At 42.8% G+C, this 20,991-nt stretch overlaps 1 protein-coding gene across 1 annotated transcript; it reads left to right on the top strand.

The window, feature by feature from the left end:
• The first annotated feature begins 4,899 nt into the window (after window positions 1-4,899).
• Window positions 4,900-15,366, top strand: LOC138100636 (uncharacterized). Its single transcript, XM_068998512.1, has 2 exons — window positions 4,900-5,389; window positions 12,324-15,366. The coding sequence occupies exon 2, from the start codon at window positions 12,327-12,329 to the stop codon at window positions 14,658-14,660; it is 2,334 nt and encodes a 777-aa protein (XP_068854613.1). The 5' UTR covers window positions 4,900-5,389; window positions 12,324-12,326; the 3' UTR covers window positions 14,661-15,366.
• Window positions 15,367-20,991: the final 5,625 nt, after the last annotated feature.

Raw genomic sequence — 20,991 nt, 5'->3', positions numbered from 1 at the left:
CAAATCCATCCAGGAAAAGAGAGGAGAAATAGCAGGTGGTGGAAATCGCCGGCAATTTGGATGCAATTTGTCTGTCTGAAGTGCAGACGCCGACAGACACGGAGCACCGCCGGACGCCTGCTGGCGCTGCGCTGTGTCCTGCTCTGGCTGCAGCCCGCCTGGCGAGACCCCCAGCAGCAGCGGCCCGGGGGCGGCGGGTCGGGCAGCAGCCAATCGGAAGCGTCGCAGCGTGCGGCAGCCAATAGGAGCCCTGGCTACTCCGGCAGCCAATGGAAAGCGCCGTTCCCTGAGGGACCAGGCCCAGCTCGAAGCCCCTCCCAGCGGCTTCGTTTTTTGGGACGTTTGTGGAAAGTTCGGAGTTCATTTCTTTTTTCTTTAGCGCACCTTTTCCAGGACAGGAGGGATTCCGGCGCCGCTTCGTGCCGGTAGGGAGCGGGAGAACGCGGCGGCGGGCGGCGGGTGGCGAGGGCCGTCGGCGAGACGGGGCTTGGGCCGCCTGCGGTGTGCGATCTCCCGAGAGCAGCGGGGAGCGGCGGCGGGCGGGGCGCTGTGGGAGCCGGCGCATGTCCCCGAATGAGCCGCCCGGCGCAACGCCCGGCGAGGTGCCAATGAAATAAAATAGAACACGGTAAAGTGAAAAGCATCTTCTGCCAAATAATATATCAACAGACCATCTATCTAAGTGGTACAAGAACATAGTTTCATTGTGCTCTGGATGAATGTCATCTTTGTTATTGCAGAACTAAGTTAAGAATATTAAGTCTAATGATGCAATTTTATTTTTAGTCTATTTGATTTTATAAGTTACTAATCTGAGTCATGTATGCTTATAGTTTTCTCTCTTATTAACAAAGACAATTCAATATCCAGTTCATGATTATAGTATAGTTTTGAACCACTCAATAGTAATTTTTCTTTTGGAATATGTGTGATAATTTCAAGGTGAGACATCTACATAATGCATTGGACACGTATTTGTATATTTGCAGTTAAAGTAACATGCTTTAAATTTGTGTGCATGTATATAAAGTACATATACTTAAGGAAGAGATCATAAAGAGATAAGGTACCTTTCAATCAATTTGAATTGTAGGCGGGGTAATTTTTGTTTCTTCTTGTAGGTGATTAGTTTTAAATCTTTTAAAGCAGTATGTTTGTCTGACAGGCCACTCATGCTATTTTATTGATGTCTAGAAGGGACATCTTTTGCTGGCTTCTGACTCCATAGACAAAATAAAACCTCGAGATCATCTCAAACAAGGATAGATGAGGAAAAGAAAGAAAAACTCTAGCATCAGTGATAGTAAATTAGATATTGAGGCTACGTGGCCTAGGCAACTTACTCATTAAGTTTATAATGAATTTATAAGCTTATGATGACTGGGTTGCTCTAGATTTTCAGCTGTCACAATTTGCAGCATTGCTGTTAGGTTCACTAAAACTGAGCCGTAACTCTTTATTTGAATGTAAAATTCTGAATTTCAAAATGACCTCGGAAACCTAGTGTTGGAAACAGGTTTTAAATTATCCTCCAATTCCATAAAGGTTTTTATTTTACAGAACTAACCAAGAGTTACACGAATACAGTTTATAAAGCGTGTGTTTGCAGATGGGTCACAGTCCTTTCAGCTCTGGACTTCATGATGCCAGGAGAAGTCGGAAACTACACAGTATTTGTGAATGCAAGACTTTGCATTTAGATAGGTTTGAGCTGAACGATCTGAAAAAGCTCCCATAAGCACAGAACTCCTTACTGTCTGTGTGTTTGAGAAGGCTGAAGAGCTCTGTTTATTGCCACAAAGGGCCTGGAATAAATTATGTTTAGTAAATTGGCCCCAGGTTTTCTTGTTTCAGACAGTAGCTTCAGAGCAATCTGTTTTATAGGCTCCACTAAATCTGACCAATTGCAGGGAGGTGACACCTCATTTCAGAGACGTGGCATCCCACATGTGCCAGTCAGGTCCAGCCCCTCTCTCTGTCAGGATGGCCGGGCACCAGCAGTTCAGCTTTCTGTCTTTTGGCATTTAACCTACGGCCTGTTCCCAATTTATGGGCCCCGCAGGGAGGTCCTAGCAGGATGGAGCCAGGCTGCTCAGCCCCTCCTCAGCCTTGTGCCTCCCACCCCTACATGGGGCAAATAAAAGCTTCTTTATTCCATTGGAAATGCCCCTGTTTCAGCGAGGTGTATGCCTGGCTTCCTTCCCTGGTCGGTCTTGCAGGTGATAATGAACACAGTGCGGTGCTATTTCCTAGCTGAAGCCAAGGTGGGAAACCAGCTTTAGCCTCAGCATTTTTCATTTCAGACTCTTTTTCCTCAGTTATTTTGGATCTGTTCATGGTGAGGAGGTTTTACAATGTGTTGGTCCTTAGCTGAAGTATCGAAGAACTGAACAAACCAGTAATTTTTCCTTCTCTGACCAAATTCTTCTTACTTTTGAGGGGAGGAAGGAATGGGGGAGTCAAATTTGCGTTTAGGTTTTATGTTTTATTTCTGCCCGTGGAACTGTTTGCTACTGAGCTGCGTGACCGTGGGTCTTTTCAGCACAGGACACTGATTGACATTGCATGTGTTACAGAGAGGAAGGGCATTTCCTGACGATTAATGGCAAGTTAGTTGGCCTGAAGTTCATTAACCTGAGCTAGACTGTTGGAAGGACTCTGTGTGGAATTGTATTAGAGGATCATCATAAACTAAAAATATATGTGACAATCTGGCCAGATTGCAATGAATCTAAAGACAGGACAGGGTTGGCTCGAGCTCACAGAGCAGCTGCCTCGAGTGTAAACTAACTGCCTTGTGAAAGCAAATGGTTTTTCACAGACTTTATTCAAATAAAAGGGGAAAAGGAAAAAAAAACCCAACCAAAACAAAGGAAGGTTCCCATTAGCAAAAAAAGCCTACATGAAAAAGTGAGGTTGTGAGCTATGGCCGAAGGCCCGAGTTTGGTGCTGATTCTCAATCAATTCAGCAAATGACAGTGCATTGACACAACTGGTTTTTTAGTCAAATTTAGTCCTGATTCTTCACAGTAATTTGCCTCAAGAAAATGAGCCCCATATCCTTTGGTGAGTTCCCTGTTGGCTGAGGCCCAGTCCTTCAGGCCATGACTTCTCAACATACTTGCAGTGAGACTGGCTCCCTCTTAATTGCTTCTTTTTGAAGTATGGTTTGTCACTATCATCCTGCTGAAGATGAACAGGGCTGGTGTCTCATTTTCACATATTCTTCCCCCTCCTCCCCTCTCCTTCTTTTCCCCTTTTTCACCTCTAAATAAATTTCTTAAAGGCGATTTAACCCTGGGATGGTCTAATCCACTTCCGTCCTTCGTGGTCCACCCTCAAATAGATGTGTTGGCACAGAAGAAGTTAAGGGTGTTCTCTTAGGATCTGATACTGTAATAAAGGGAAGAGAAAGATGAAACAGGCATTTCATGTTTGTCTGTTTTCTCTCCATGTCATTTCATGAACGTGTACTCACGCTTGGCCAAGAGTAGTGCATTCAGACACTGAATATGAGTGTTGAAGAGGGGACTGAGAAGAAAGAAGCTTAGTGTTCTGCAATAGGAATTATGCTTTGGGGATTTTACGGATTGTTTCCCTCTTTTTCACCATCATGCTTTTCTTGCACACTTCCTTGTCTTTTGCTACTGAGCGAAAGTCTGGAGGCTCAGAAAGCCCATCTGAGCAAGATTTCCTGTGTCAGAGAGAACTGAAGGGATTCTGTTTCCATCCTTTCATGCCAGGAAGGATGAACTGCCTGTATCAGGAGGTGCTGAATTGGTTCTGGGTGCTGCTGTAGCTCACAGAATTGCAAGACCTAGTGCTGCAGGAGTTCAAATAACAGACCAGTGGAAAGGCTCAGGGGCCACAAGCTGTGCTGCATCTCTCATGGACTTGCGAGGAACCTCTCCTTTGGTGTCTGTGCAAGTGCTGGCTGCTGTGGGCACTAGGATTGCTCTTTTAATCAGGCAGCTCCAGTACCTTTCAGAAAAGAATTTTCATGGCACATCATGAGCCATTAATCTCTCGACTAACCATAACATTTCCTTACTCCTTGGTTTTCCAGCATTACTCAAACACTGACATTTGTCATTTCACCAGCCATCTCCCTTGACCTCTAGCATCAGGCACTTGCAGGGGGAAGGATCTGGTCTCACAAATATTTTCATACTCTGATCTCTGTGATTTATTAACCGTGAAGTTTTGCCTTCAGAACTCAAGATGCCGTTTCAAATAATTTCACGTGCAAAAGTCGAGTTATTGGGCAAAAGGGATCCTTGATAGCTGGGTACAAAGGACAGCAGGACTGCTGTTGCTGTTTTCTTTTCAACTCCTGTGCTGGCTGTGTGACCTTGAGGAAATAGGTTCATTGCAGCTTTATGGTTCCGTTTTTGCATAGGGAAAATAAGGGCAGTGATAATTGCTTTCGTTTGTAAAACACTTTAAGATTTATGGACTACGAATGATTCTTACTAAGTGAAAAGTGTTGCAAAGCTGGCTTAGTTGCACACTGTGCTAACAAAATCCCATATCAGCCTATTGACCCCAGCCTGAAACACTCATTAAAGTTTATAGGACATTTTGGTGGATGAGTTGAGGCAGTTATTCTGCTGGAAATATCATACTGAAAGCACTTTTAAATCCATCATCCGCTTTGACTTTTTTCTCTATTAAAACTAAACACAACTGCTTGCTCTGTCCAGTTTTCTTAGTTTATTTATGAAAAGTTTTTGATGGATATGGATATGTACTCACTGTTAACTCAGCTTGTACCCCCATGGCATCTGAGACATTACAGTTCATTCTAGTCATAGCATAAACACACAATAGCTGTTGTACTGAGACAAAAAGAGCTATAAAACATATAAGATATCCAATGGACTGGTATTAACTATCAAGTTGCATGGTCACTTTTGAATGTCAGATGTTCTTTTTATGGATACTGCATTAATTTAATTTGTGCTTAAACTTTAGCTAGGCTAGACACTGGTGTCTGAAAAGTTTACATATTTTTCCAATGTCAAAATGTGTAAGTTTAGTATTAAGGAAACAAAACATATTTACTTGTACTAGAGGAAAAATACTTTTGTAGCAAAGAAATTAACTGAGGTGCTCCTTAAAGATAGGTCTGGCTTGCTTACAGAATTGTTACTTATGCAGTAAAGCAGATCTGCAGATGTTTTCTTTTTTTCTTCCAGATCAAACTTGGATTGTTTGAAAAGTGGGGAGATACTTCACCATAGTACAAAAGAAGATACAGAAGAGGAGAGCAGAATGAGAGCTTTGCAAGTGCCACGTGCCTGCAGCCTGCTGTCTTTAGTGATGCTGTTCCTTCCAGTCACTGGAATGTCAAAACAAAATATCCCAAGACTGAAGCTTTCCTATAAAGGTAAACTTTTCAGAAGTTTTTCTGATTCTGCCACTTTCGTTTTGATGTGATACTGCCAGCAGTTCTTTTGTATTACTAACCAGGAAATACATAATAGAAGCCTTAAAGATGGATGAATTCTGCCTCGGGGCAGTATTAAAATCTGGGCTTTTTGTTGTGTCGGGGCACATGTTTCTGAAGTATAACTGTCTTTTAAAAGTATTATTTCTGTTTGCTCCAAGAGGATGTTAACAGACTCTACATAAATTAGAGGGGAGTGGTACTTGAAACACTCTGAGGTGCATTGGAGACATTCCTATGTGGCTGGTGGGGATGATGTGAGACATGGAGGACGTTCACACCTTCCTACAGCATCAGAGGAAGTTGAGAGAGCTGACTCAAGTGTTTCAAGGGGACTGACATTTATTTTTGTAATAATTCTTTTTCTATCACTAAGTGGGTATGTTAAACTCTTCATAGGTGGTTTTCTTTCTCCTTGCCTCTTTGGATCACAAAAGCGTGTTTCTCTGCAGAATTTCTTAGTCTTGTGTGTAGTTCTTGTTAAGAATGGTACCGAGGGATTTCAACACAGACATATTTATGTATTAATGGACAAGCTTTTAAAGAAGGTAGATTTCTTTTTGCTTTGAATGTACAGCACACCTGCACAGGCACAGAGGTGTGTCACTGATACTTTCTTCTTTAGTGAAAACAAATGCTCTCCCATTAGTTATGTTTCAGCTGTGTCAGCACCTTGCCCTTATGGGAGCTATTTCTGCTCTGTTTTTCAAACTTATGTCTTCCTATGCATTGCAGAGTTACACTCAGGATGGTGTGATGGGACAGGCTGTAAAGCCTTCATTGGGGCTTATGATATGTTTATCATGAGTTTAACACCCAGAGAAATTTATTGAGTAAGCAGAATGACTTGCTATTTATTTACAAGCTTCTCTTTTGCTAGATTTGCGTGCCACTGGGCATGCTATTCCACTGTGTATATAAATGTGTTTGGATGTGTTTGTGTGAGAGAGACAGAGGAAGCAAGATCAAGGGATCTTGACAACATTTTTATTACTTTGGGAAACAGTTGCACTCACTGAAGCCAATGAATAGAGAAACTGAAAGACCTGACGTGAGTTACGAAAGTTAGCAGTAAAACCCTCCTAACATACAGCCGGCCTTCTCACAGCCAGGCCTTTTGAGATAATTCCCAAAAGCAGCATGTACCACATGGCGACGGCATTTATTGTGGATTTGACACTCACGATTAGTGAATTCCTCTCAACTTCAAAAGCAGATAGCCTTTGGCAAAATCCTGATGGATGCCTTTGGCAGGTAAAGAGGGGGAGAAAGAAAAATTATTGAGGTCAACACAGGGGAAAAAAAATGGCTGAAATCTTAGTTTAAAATAGTGGCAGAGACCTGCTGGGAACAGTTGGGGAAATGCCTGAGCTCGTTTAAAAAGATGATGAGCAGATGATTGATATTTAGGCCCTGACCCAAACTTTTATTAGCAACTTTATAAACCTTTCAGTTTGGCTTGAGGGATACCGTTTCCTGTCCAAACTTATTCACCTATATCCCCGTAGGGGGGGAAAATCAACAACAGATGCAGATGCAAAATAGCACATAAATCTTAATTTTGAGAGCTGTGATGGAACTGAAAAGTCGGAAGAAAGAGAATTACCAGAATTTATTGTGCTTTGTCTTACTTTCTTGGGGGGTTGGAAGGTGTATATTTTTCCACATGGAACAAGAAACAATTTAATGCTGTTTTTTCACACTTATGTACTGTAAATGATTCCAGTATGGCTTATCATAATCAAACTATATATTTGTGTGTTGACAACAGGATATCACATATACTGAGTATTTAATATAGTTGTGAGAATTAAGTCTACCTTCCTCCCCCCAAATCTTTCAGACAAAACAATTCCAAGGTTTCTGAGAATAAGATGTAGGAGAAATGAACTGTTTTGCCAGTTGTCATAAAATTGTTAGTCATGTCACTGACAAGTCCTGGCATCTCTGTTCTTTGGAATTAATACTTGAACTATCATGAAGAGGAGAATACAGGGCTCTTCTCCTTCTTTATGGAAAACAGATGAGAACTGGCCACGTCAGGCAGTTCCAAAAACCTGGTCACACGTGTCTTTGAAGGGAAGGTTTCGTCTCCTTTCATGTGCAATGAGTTTATGGCATAGCTCCATCTTCCCAGAAGAGCTGAGCATTTGCTGGGGCAGGAGAGCTGGAAGTAAGCAGGACTTTGCAGTTACTGAATTTTCCAGTTGCATCAATCAGTGGTGGATGGAGGAAGAGGGAGAGGGTAGGGTGGTTAAAGATGTGTCTATAACTGCAGGAGTGCTTCAATAAACCACAGCATGTCAAAGCTCCTTTGTGTTCAAACAGCAATTAAAATTTTAGACCTTCTCTGAATGGCAGCTATAGGTTTCCTTCTTCTCAAGGTCGTCATCTTAACGAATGGGAATCTGTGCAGGAAATGTTAAGATATTCCAGTGAGTGATGTCGGGATCAATGTAAAGTCGTACAATGGATTTCCTTTATTGTTTGTCCCAGTCTAAAGATGTGTTCTAAAAAACTGTGCATGTATAAAACTAAAACTACACACAAATCAATTAAAATACGTTGTAGTACAGAGTCAAAGTCATATATTCTCCACCTGTGTTAATCAAATCCACTATGATCTTTAATCACGTATCTCATCTTTTCACATTTTCCCATATCCATTAGTTGAAAAATACTCTTATTCACTCAGACTTAAGTTAGATACTTGTTCATGTCATTACTATCCCAGAAATTGTCACTCCTCTTGTGATGTTTTTAGGGTGCTCTCAGTGCATATACCTTACTTAATCTGTGTATCTTAGATACTTCTACAAGATTGAGGTGCTTTTATTACTGTAGTTTTAATATTAGGAGAAGGTAACAAACTGTCTTCTAATAGAAGATTAGGATCTTTAGAAAACCAGGGGATGATTTTGAGTAATATTCCATATTTTAACTCTCTTTGCCTAGTACTCTTTCAGTCTTAAGACCGACAGTGTGTATTTATCACTCATTTTCATGTAGATGGAGATAACCTGTGACCTTCATCCAAACTGCAGAACTCCACAACCACAGCTTCCCTAAGCAGCACATCCTTGTTGTCTGCTGCCTCATTTAACATCCTCATTCCAACCTCTAGAGCAGATGCAGAAGGTTTTCATACACCAGTCTAATTCATTCATGTCATTTTCAGGACAGCATCAGTTCTGTTACTAAAGAATGGAAGGCTCTGTGTCCTAATTCTCGTATGTTTAATTCATACGGTGTAGACAGTCTTGTTTCTGTTTTATCTTCTGAGTAATAATTTTTCCTAATTCATTGGGAGGTCCTTCCATAAATATCGTGTGTGTCTTTTTAGATTTTACTTCATAGGGAGAAGTAAAGAATAGCCAGACCCAGAATGTTGATTGCCTTCTGAGAAAAAGAAGAAAAAAAATCAAATTTTTCTCAATTTGTGGCTATCCTAAAATTTTCCTGCAGAAAGAGAGAAATTGCAAATTTAACCCTATTGATTTGATTTACTTGGCTGCTTTTCATGGACATTTCAGTAAGTGTAGTCTGTGTTCTCAGTGAATGCATTTATATTACCAAAGCGTGCACCCTAGTTTCTTGGCTGGGGGGCATGCACCAGGCCAGATTTGGGCATTGTCACCAGTGATATCCACAAACATGTATCATTCCCGTGTGGGAATGTGGCCATTCCCCAGAGCAAACCATGCTTACTGTGACAGCCGTGACTTGGTCAGAGGACCAGGAATCCTGCACTGTGACACAGTACAGAGGAATAAGCACGACTGAAGGCAAGGTTTGGCTTTTAAAGCAGGATTTACTTAGCACTGTTCAAAACGACTATGGTAGTAATTTAAATCTAATAAACAAAAGCATTATTCTCAGCTGGTTTGTTTTTCTCCATATAGAATGAATTAAGGTGCAGTCTCACTCTCACTGAAGTCATGGCAAGAGTTTTTCCACTGAAGTAAATTGAAGCGAGATCAAATTCACACTCCTCACTTTTTTCATCTTACCTAAGTAAACTAAAGACAGGCAGTTCTTTCTCCTCTGCTGAAGGATGACCGTGCTAAACCATCAGCTCCACGTGGCAATTAGCCATGTTTAAGGATTGTTTAGTTTCCCGCAGTGTTTTGCACACAGGATTTTCTTCCCCCTAAGAGTGATCCATTCTTAAAACATGGTGAAAAAGCAAACAGAGAACATTTTGGTGCCAGGAATTCTTTTGAAAATTTGACTGGGTGAGTACATTTCCTTAATGTTCAAAAATTATCCTTTGAACATGCTATTTAACAGTGTCAAGCATTCTGTTCTCTATATTGCTTTTGCTTTAAACCTGTTTCATTTTATAACTGATGAGATGCTTAACTGTTGCATCACAGCAGTTAGTTTGTTCAGTTTCAGTACAGCTGGCTTATTTCCATGTCATGCATCATTTAATTATACATCTAAAACGTAGTTAAAACTGTACAGCTCACTTAAGCTGTCTGTGACACTGCAGTAATCCCAGTACCCTGACGGGGTGTTGCACAGCTATGACTGGTTGGAATGTGGTAAACTGGTGATGTGTAAGAGAGCCTAGAAATGAGCTTGCATTTTGCAGCTGTGCTTGCTCTACTAGAAGAGGAAGTAAAACCAGAAAAAAACTGCTCTTGTGGCAATATCAGCGTCTGTAAATCTGAATGCTTAATGAAAATCAAGGAAAATGTGCTGAGTGAGGAAGTGGTGCTTTTCCCTTGTTTGTCGTTTAATTAATTTTTGGTGGTCTGTTATTTGTCAGAAAAATCTATCTCAGATTCCTCTATGGAAAAACATGAAGTGTTTATGTGAGAGTGAAGATCCTAGTATTGGATGATTGTCTAGATATGCAAAAGACTTTGCCTGTTTTGTCTCAAAAATGCTTTCTGGAGGCAGTGATCATTGAGACTTAAAATGTACCCTAGCTTGAAGATGGATGGGTGCTGCTGTCCATGTGTATATGCCGTCGACCGAGTATAAACTTGAAGGCATTTATTACATCTTAGTAATGGGAAAAGCAGCAAATTTCTTGCAGACATTTTTTTTCCTTTTTTAAGCTAGTGAACTTGAAGGTCAGATTCAACTCTATGTTGCATTTTCTGTCATATAATTATCATATATATCATGTCCTGAAGAGCAGCCTCCAGTCAGTGACATCAACAGCTTACATAGCAGTTGAACTAAGAATAACCTTGGAGAACTGACCCATGTCAAGCTCTTATGAGTGTAAACTGTTGATGTCACTGACTGGAGGCTGTTTTTTCATGATCACAGAAGGGCCTCAATTGGATAAAAGAAGAATTGTGTTCAAAAAATACGAAACTATTCTGCTGAATGTTCACTTTACTATATCTCAGAAGATGAGAGGAAACAAAACTGAAAGAGTAATACTTAACAAAGGATTTTTGCTCTCTTATAAAAAGAAGGACGGGACAACATCAAAAACAGCTTCCCTAGAAGAATGCAGGGAAGAGACATGATAAGTGGCATCAGCTTGGAAGAGGGATCAAAACTCTTTCTTTGATTACTTTTACTAATGACATCTGTTTAAGCAAATCCAATTCAGAGCAGTTTCAGAAATCCCAAACTTGTTCTCTTTCTGAGCACTATTTGGAGGGCACGATCTGCCTGACGTCAGTGTCTGTCTAGCAGTGGACATCTGTGGTCACTATGCAGGTGCTCGATTCACATCCTGTTTCTTTTTCCTCCCTCCCCATTTCTGCAGTTCCATTTCTAGGTGAGTTCCCCAAAGAAGAGCTGAGGAATATAGGGGATGACTCTTCCGTACTCACAGTCCTTTGGAGATAAATACACAGAGATAGCAGAAAGAGTCAGAATTTCCTTTATTTAACCAGCGCAACATCAAACAAGTCAGAGAGATTGGTTAACTCTGTTTAAGGCAGACAATTTTGAAGATGGTGGGAGTGACAGATGTACATCTTTGCTACAAATTTGAAAAAGGAGACATTCTACTTTCTGAACAAAATCCTGGCTATCCCAGAATTTTGCACTGTGTTGAACCATAGAGTTTTAAGAGCTGAGAGGTTGCTGAAGACACCAAAATTTTGTAATTAACTTACTGAGCCTCTTAAAGGAGGGTGTTAGATCTTCCTGTGCATCATTCAAGCAGCCTGGATTTCTTTCAGAAAGATTTCTCACTAAATCTGTAACAAAACATTAGCCTATATGACATACTGCCCCAAAAGTAATCAATATAAATATTATTAATAAAAAATGTCCCCCTCCAAGATTAAATAAAAGCTTACACCTATATACCAAGAGCATCCATGGATCATGTCACCCATATTTATATTTGACAAGGGTTTGTGTGGGAGGGCGCTTGTGCCTGCTTTGTACAGGGAAGCTCTGGGGTTCCCAGGTTCACGACTGATGGGTCTGCACTTTGCGTCTCTTGAGGCTTTGGGTGCCCAGGGCCATGATGAGTTCCCGGGCTGGGGATGGTGGGTGGGGCTGGCCTGTGATGCGCTCTGGGGCCTGTGACAGCACAGGGGCCGTGTCACAATGGGGGCAGCTATTAAAGGCCCCATGGGTTGCCGCTGCCCCAGTAGAGCCTGGGCAAGCGGTGAGTGCACACAGGCGGTGGGGAGGCAGGGCTGGGGGAGGGCTGGGGCAGAAGCGCCGGCACCCGGGGCGTGTGTTCTGTCCCTGCATCCAGGGCCCAGCCCCTGGTTGGGAGTGCCTTGCTCAGGCTCGGTGCTTGCTGGGGCAGCGGTGCAGGCCTTGCCTCCTGCCAGCTGCCGGGGGCCCTCTCCTTCCTGCTGCCACGTCCCTGTGGCTCCTGCCCCCCACTGGCTGCCTCCATGCTGGCCCTACTGAACCCCTTCTGTGTGTCCTCTTGCAGACCATGGCTTTATTGTCATTGCTCTTCGTGCTCGTGCAAAGCCTGATCCAGTACCCCCAGCCAGCTGGGGATGGGCTGGATGAGGCCACGCACCGGCGAATGCAGGAGCGTGAGGAGCTGCTTGACCGCGAGATGGCTCGGCTGCTGCAGGAGCTGGAGCAAGGGCCCCTGGAGCAGCAGGACGAGGGCTGGGGAGCCCTGCTCTTTGGTGCCCTGCAGCAGTGGCCATTCTGGGCTCTTGCTGGACTCCTGCTCCTCTTGGGCCTGTGGTTTAGCTGCAGGAGGAGTCCTGAAGCCAGCGAAACCAACAGCAGCGGCAAGGACCAGAGCTCCTGCAAGACCTTGGGAGAGGAGAAGGAAAAAGAAAAGGAAGAAGACAGTTTGGATTCCAAGGGAGATGGAGAAACCATAGATGTGACTGTGGAGGCAGATGACAGCGGCAGTGGAAATGAAGGAGAAGGCAGTCCTGTGGCTGCAAATGAAGGAGACGATGATGATGCCAATGAACGAGATGAAGATGTGAAGTTGAAGAAAGACAGTGATGTTAAAAGTGACGATGGCCATGATGCAAAGAAAGATGAAGGCTGGAGTGATGGGAATATGCCAGGATACAATACTGCCGAAGGAAATGAACAAGAACCTGGCAATGTTACTGGAGGTGTGGAAGACCTAGATGAAGTAAATGAAGGAGAAAACAAGGATGTGAAGGTGGAGCCAGACAAGGATGCTGGAAAGGAAGACGGAGATGGAAATGAAGAAAAAACCGATGATGCGTATATGAAGGCAGGCAACAGTGATGATGTAAATAAAGGAGTATACGAGGTAGATGGAAAGGAAGAAAAAGCAGATGTGAAGGTGCAGGAAAGCAGTGATGCCAGTGAACAACAAAGCAGTGATTGGATTGGGCAGGAAGACACCAGTGATGGTGGGAAGGCAATAGACCACAGTGGGTTTGCTGCAACTGAGGAAAAAACCACTCACCTTGGAAATGAAGAGACCAGTGTTGCAAACAGAGATGAGAAACAGGGTGATGCAAATGCGAATGGAGAGAAGAATGAAGATGCAAAAGAAGGAGAACAAGGTCATGTGGCTACCAGTGAAAAAGAAGGCTATGCTGGCAAGGGCAAAGGCAGCCGTGGTGGAATTGAAGAAGACGCCCGTGACGCTGGGAATAAGCGAGGGATCCTATTAGTGGATCGCATACAGTGTCCCGTCGAGGACGTGGAGAAAGGTCGCTCAGTGGCAGCTGAGCTGATGGAGAGCTTCACGCGTGTCTTTATTGACAGCGTGAGCAATAGTTTCTATCCGGTGCCTCAAGAAGCCATCGGGGTGGGCAGTGCCTTTGAGGGTTGGAGTCCCCGTGAGCAGGATGGGGTGTACCGCGTGCTGGTCCCACTGAATCCCCCACCGGGACACGCCTTCCACCTGGAGCTGAACAGTGCAGGGCAGATGGCAGCAAGGACCTTCTGCGTCCGTGTGGAGCTGGTGTGCACGTGCGAGAGGGAGCAGCTGGGCGAGAAGCTGTTGTGCTTCCTGCACCACTCGCAGGAGGAGCTGCGGTGGAAGCAGAAGCCCAGCCTCCTAGAGACACTCTGCACCGGCTCCTACCTGGACGTGGAGAAAACCTCCCACTGGTTCTACCAGCTGGTGAGATGCTCGTGGCTGCATTTGCCTCAGTCGTACTCATGGCACTTGGTGTTTCAGCCCCGCAGCCGGTCCTGCCAATTCCGGCTGAGCAAAGGCAAGAAGAGCCTGGTGGTGGAGATGTTGTTTGGGGTGCGCCACGGGGACTCCGACATCTTTGTGGTCAGCCAGCCCACAGAGGCCCAGACAGGCGGCTCCAGCATCTTTGTGAGCAGCCAGCCCGCCGACTCCATCGCAAGCACAGCGTGGCCTGAGACGTACGCTGTGGCAGAGGCAAAATTCTTCCAGCACGTCGCCAGGCAGGTGCCGTGTGAGAGCTTGCACCTGAAATGCCTGCAGCTCTTCACCTGCATCCTGAGGGGCACAGGTTTTTCCAGCTTGACCTGGAAGACTGTGGTCATGCACGTGCTGACCACCGTACCGCTGTCCCAGTGGCGCAGGAGGGAATTTGCACGGCGGCTGTGGGACATCATGGCATACCTGCGCCGCTGCCTGCAGTTGAAACGCCTGGAGCACTTTGTCCTAGGCAACCAGAGGCTTCCTGCAGAGATCAGCTTGCCGCCGGCAATGCGAGCGGTCGAGCCGCTCAACCTCTTTGAGCACCTGGCCCAAGATCCGGCCGCCCACGCAGAGGCGATGCGAGCTTACGGTCAGCTGCGATTTCGCCTCTGGATGCTGCTCTCCGGCCACTGAGAGGAATTCCCTGCACAGAGCTGTGCTGGGGGGGCTCACACCCGATGGCAGCCACGTGAGCACTGCATAATTCTTCCTTTTTTCACTGGCAATCCTGAAGCTGCTTTCCTGCTCCCGTGGATGGAAGATGCTGCGGCACACGGATTCACTGTGCAGACACACATCTCTGCATTGCCCTGCCCTTCACCTTCCAGTTTACCACGGTGCTGTTGTGATGTTCCTACGTCTACGAGGCAGAAACTGGCTCCACCTGCACATCCTTACAGAAGACTACGAACTGAGAGAGGTTGCTTGACACACCTCAAAGACATGAAACTGGCCTGTTAGGGACTTGATGTAGTTGTTCAGTGACCTGTAGCTCACTTTACCATAGGAGAATAGGTAGTCCAAATTTTTATAATAGGAATTCTTTATTAGCATTGCTTCCAGAGGTCCTTTATTATTATCAGTGTACAACTATTTTGCAAAGTTGGTCTTAGTTTAGGAAATTGAGCTACCCTACTATAGTAGATTGTCTCCTTTTCAGTAATATCTGGATAGCTATGTTTGGAAAATTAATAAAAGGAGAGAAGTGTCTCAAATTGCCTGAAACGTGACATTCTTTATATTTAAGCCTCTGTATCTTAGAGAACGTCGTTCCTATATACCTGCCTGAAATAATGCCATTTTGCAAACAGAGATGTTGGATATGTTGCGTGTGCTCTCTCTTGAGCAAACCCATAGAGATGCTTGAAGGTTGATGTGAAAATGCCCTGAAATGCCTGAAATTCTACAGCAGAGTACTCCTGAATTTTTTAGGAATCTTTGGAAAAGTGTTCTTTTCACAGTCACTTTTATGACTGTAATACCCTCCTGGGGAACAATTCCGTCCTGAAAGATGAACAGAGAAGTCCCTAACTGCAAAACATGTGGTTTAGTACACAGCTCTTTTTTGGGCTTCTCATAACCAAGGTTTTAACACAAAACTGTGAACACAGAAAGTCATGTTTTCTCTATTCCCAGTTGTCTGTATCCTTTTGGAGAGGCCCTACTGTTCTATGAATATTACGTTTTTCACCAGGCCTAATAGTATTGTATATCAATGAGAGCCACTTCACATGCACAGCTTTGTCCATGGTGACATGCAGCTAAACAAAATGTAATTTACTTCTTGCACTACATTGTAGAGATTGGTAGTAGTCCGGAAGTATTTATTCTCTTTGCCTTCCTACCAATACATCTGGGGTCAACTGGTCAACTTTAAACTCAGCATACCTTAGGAATTGGATAAATTGCTGCAGTCATGCTAGAAATACTTTTCTTTATCCCAGAAATTTGCTTGAGTTTCTACAATGCCCATGTAAACCTTCACTTGTATTCTCCAACATGAGAAAGGACTTGCTCCTCCCTAAAGGCAAGTGATGCAACCTTTGTTCTTTCCTGTATATGAAAGTTATACAGCCTTTAGTTTCAGAGTCCTTCAAAGTTGTCTGTAACTGTTTTGAAAGTGGCTGAGATGTTCCCTTTCTGCTAATTTAGGCATGGCTTGTCACTAAAAAAAATCTGTACCTAGTCACAAAGGGCATTCTGATTCTGAACCAAGTGGTTCTACATTGCTGCATTGTGACAGCATGCTGGAGTTGAGGAATGGCAACATGGTCACCACACATGTGACTTGATGCTAACAAGTGTAAATATGTTTTATAAATGCAAATACATATGATCAGAACAGAATGAGATTTTTACTTTTGAAGTCTCTTTGCTGTGGCTCTGCTGCTGGAGATTTTATAAGTAAGCAATGATCATGCTGTTTTGAGCCAAGTCCACCGAGATACTGTGTGAAATGAATAAAACCCAGTCACTATTCCAGCTTCTATCAGTCAGCAGTGAAATATTAACCCAGAAGGGGAGTTAGCTGGATACTTAGTTAATCACCGGGCTGGAAAAAAGTATTTAATTTTGAGGAAAACAGCAAATAGAGACCATAAACTGAGTGCTGAACGCGTACTCATGAAAGACCATCCCTGTAACTTTGTTACTGTACCTTGTGAGAATGCTGGTTCTGTGTTAGCCAGGCTGCAGAGATGCAGTGATTCAAATCAACAGCTTGCTCTAAGCTTGAGAATCATTGGGAAATGTGCTTTTCACAGTAAATTTTTCCAGTGCAATATCCTTGGTGATAGTAAATATGTCTCGCTGTGAAGGGAAATTTCAATGCGTAAGAATAAAATGCGTTGTTTTATAGACTGAGAACAATTATTAATCTAGCTGAAATTTAATCAACCCTCTGTTAATATTTACTGGTAAAGTTTTATTAGATCATATTACAGTTATAATCTTATCAGTGGCCATGCTCAGAGTCTTATTTCCAAGCTGTTTTCAATAGTAGGTACCAAACATGATTCTTCACCACTTTGCAGCTTGTGTTGTCATTTGCACCAGTAAGAAAGGAGTGTGCAGTGTTGTCATTTCAATCTGGAATATTCTACAGATGTTTTCCTTACGATGCAGTGAAATAAATGATTGTACAAGGCATCAGGCAGGGTTCATTCCCACTTGGGCATTTCAGTCATGAGGCAGCATTTTCCCTCACTGTTGTAGCTGTTCTAGGTGGGTTTTTTTTTACTGAGAAATTCTAGAACTGTTAAACAACAGATGACAAATGTCCATTTGGGATGGTCTCTTCAGAGATCATTCCTTTCAAATAAGGAAACTGGAAGTAGACAGCAGTCTCAGTCATCGTCCTTCATGTATGTGGAGAAGAATCAAATCCACATATTTTTGCAATTGACACTCTTGCAGAGGCCCATGCTTTGCATGGCTTTAAGTGCTGAAAGTGCTTTAGAGCATTTGCACAAGCATGTAATTTATCCTTAGATCAAATTCCTGTGACTGCAGAGGAGAAGGAATTTTTCCTCATATTCTGTATGCTAGTTACTTGTGTTCTGCAGGTGAGGACTGAGGTTTTTATAGTACCATGTTAACCATAAGCTGCTTCCAAAGTGGTCTTGCTGGCAATTAATAAACATCTTTTAAAGTGTTACTGGTTTAGAAAACAAATCCTGACATCTTTGCCTTCACGAAAGGTATGTGGGAAAGGACAGTGCTGGTGTATAGTAATGTAATGCTCAGCATCAGATAAAATTTTTCAGTGTGAAGCAAGATTTTTTCCCAAAGTACTGCCAAATAAATCTCACCTAGGGGAATAGGAGCTGCAATGCATGACAATTTGTTTTCAGATTGTACCATAACAACATCCTGCACTGAGCCAGACAAAAGTACACAAACTTAAGTAGAAGTGACTGAGCCAAAAAATAATTGTCATAATTATATACCAGGTAGTCAGATTAATAATGATAAAATATTTTTCTCCCATGGTTCTGTTCATTAGCCAGGACTAGAACTTAATCTTTTCTTGCCTGTCACTTGGTTTGTGTAAGACCTTGGAGAAAAATGTTTGGGTGGGGTTTTTTTCCCTTTATTTAATTCAGGACTTTTTTCTCCAAAACACTGGCCCAAATTTTCATCATGATCAGGATATGCCAATAACTTGTGCGGTAAGTCTGGGTTTTCTAGCAGGAATGTTACATTGTCCATCCAGTGCCAGGAAGGTGGAAATACCCTTAATTTTATCTTCCCGTTAAATACAGGATTTGCCTTTCTGTCTGAAGATTTCCAAATAGTTTAGCTTGGAGAGTTTGCTTGTGGAAGAACTGATTCACATGTTTATTTTCTTTTCCCCAAAGTAATGACTACCCAACAAGACTTAAATATTCTTGTGCTCTTTTCTATATGTTGTTTGTGTCCTCGTCCAGAATTACGTCCGCAGAGTATTCATTAGGCAAAATGCTACAGAATTTTTATTTTACAGCTTTTTTAGCTTTTTTGCAACAGTATAGGTTCTTTCATTAGTTTCATAGAGCTTTTTTTTTTTTTCTTAATTACCTACAGTCCTACATGCAGTTCTGGGGCACCCAGTTCAAGAAAGACATGGACCTTGGAAGGAAGAGCCCTGAAAATGATCAGAGGGCTGTAACACCTTCCGTATGAAGACAGGCTGAGAGGTTTGGGGTTGTTCAGCCTGGAGAAAAGAAAGCTCTGAGGAGACCTTATTGCAACTTTTCAATATATAAAAGGGGCTTGTGAAAAAGATGTAAAAAAGGAAAAAAGGACTTTTTAACCAAAGCCTTTAGGGACAGGACAAGGGGCAATAGTTTTGAACTAAAAGAGAGTGGATAGAAACTGGATAGAAGAAAGACATTTTTTATGATGAGAATGGTGAGAAACTGATACAGGTTGCCCGGAGAAGTTGCAGATGCCCCATCCCTGGAAGCGTTCAAGGCTGTGTTAGGTGGGACTTTGAGCGAGCTGGTCCAGTGAAAGATGTTCCTCCTCATAGTGAGGGAGTTGAACTGGATGATCTTCAAATGTTCCTACCCACTGTTTCCTGCTCCTAATTATTCTTGGCTGGCATTGACCTTCTTCGCTGCTTTATATCTGGAGCACCAAATACGGTGAGGTATTGATCCTTGATCATGTGTATCCATGAGTATGGTGATATAAACAGAATTCGTTTTCTTGGGATGAAGGAAAGATATAGCACACATCTTGCAAAGATATGTCTTTCTTGGTTTCTAATTTCTGTTGAATTTCTCATTCCTTTATGCCTTACAGATAATTTGTTAAGAAAATTTTATGTAGAAAAATATTTTGTGCAAGTAAATATTGCCCAATTTGGAAGTAAGAAAAACCCCAGAGAACCCGAAGTTAACAGGAATTGTATTATGACTCTGGAAAGACATGCTCCAAGACTGCACTCATTTCCCTGGTACACTCCATGCTGGTTGCATGTATTTATAAAAGACACTGATGAGTCATATATAAACATTTTGATTATAAAGATTTTCTTCGTTTTCCCACAGACTTGCTGCTTTCAAACAGCTGCATCCCATTCCTGGGCTCAGCAGAGGGGCTTGATTTTCGAACCTTGCTGCCGGATGAGGAGAGGGGCCGGCTACTAGTCGGGGCAAAGGACCACATCTTCCTGCTCAACTTGGTTGATGTAAACAAAAATGTAAAAAAGGTCAGTGCCTTTTCCACGGAGTTTATCTCCTAAGTTAAATTTTGTTAAATTCTTTTTGTTTGGTTGGTTTTGTGTTTTTCTTTCTTTCTTTCTTCTCTGGGTAACTGCAGATTCGTTGTGCAATGAAATTTACCAAGATTTGATCATCTCACCTGCCGTAGTTATACAGATTATCTTTAATCAATTGAGTTTCTTGTGCTGATTGATGTCCTTTGTGACTGATGACCTGCAAGAGATCAGCTGTGTGGAAGAGCCCTGCAGTGCATGAAAATAGCATCAAAATATCAGCAGACAGGAAAAATGCAGCTCAGAGTGTTCACTTCTCAATTCCTCTGGTCATGGTTACCCTCCTCATTTCAAAGCATTTGGAAGGAAATAACTGAAGACAGCTCTTTCATTGCTTCCTGGCATCCCTGGGATTACTTTACTCTAATACTGAACAGAGCAGAGGCAATTTGGATGGTTTAAATCATAGTAAAATATAAGTGGCAATTTTAACATTTTGGTTAATATCTAGAATGACTAGTTTTAGGAAAAGCTTCCACTGGGATCTGCTGTAGTCCCTTGCCTGTGCCCGGTGACAGTGTGTTAACTTGAGATAATAAGATGCCAATTTAGCCTTCGATATTTCTAGCAGACATGGTGAACTGGAGCTTTTGTAAGCACAGTTGACTGCTATGAGTGGAAACCAGATGCTTGCAACAGGAACACATGAAAACTGGTTTCCTGCTTGTCCCAGATAGGAAGAAAATCTGAATTCTCAGCTGTGTTTGGTATTTTCTTTAGGCACCAGAGGGTGGTTTTAAATTACTACGTACTGCTGCCAGCTCTGAAGAGGTAACTGACCCTGAATTAATGTGATTGCAGGCAGGAGCTGAACAGGTGGAACAAGAGACTATTTTGCCCTCACGTTTGAGAGCAACGCTTGCTGTCATTGTATAGAAGAGATACAGTACCAGTCTGAATATCTTGTTCCTTATCTGGACTTCAGCAATGCTGCACATGGCAGTTTCTGTAAAACTCAGATTCTGGGTATTTCAGGAAATTTCTTCCTGGCATGCTTTATCAAGCACTTACCTTGCTTCTGTCATCTCAGTAATTGATTCAAAATCCACTACCCCTCCCAGGATATTGCATTAATAACAGCACTACTCACAACTGCAAATTTTCAGACCACAAATTGATTTTTGGTGTAGGCTTTCTGTAGAAGACAGATTTTGTTTGTGTGAAAAGCAGACTTCTGTTTCTGTGGGCTTCTGCTTGCCTCCT

This window comes from Aphelocoma coerulescens, unplaced genomic scaffold (assembly GCF_041296385.1).
Source record: "Aphelocoma coerulescens isolate FSJ_1873_10779 unplaced genomic scaffold, UR_Acoe_1.0 HiC_scaffold_123, whole genome shotgun sequence".
Lineage (NCBI taxonomy): Eukaryota > Metazoa > Chordata > Aves > Passeriformes > Corvidae > Aphelocoma > Aphelocoma coerulescens.
This window is presented reverse-complemented; position numbering and strand designations above follow the sequence as displayed.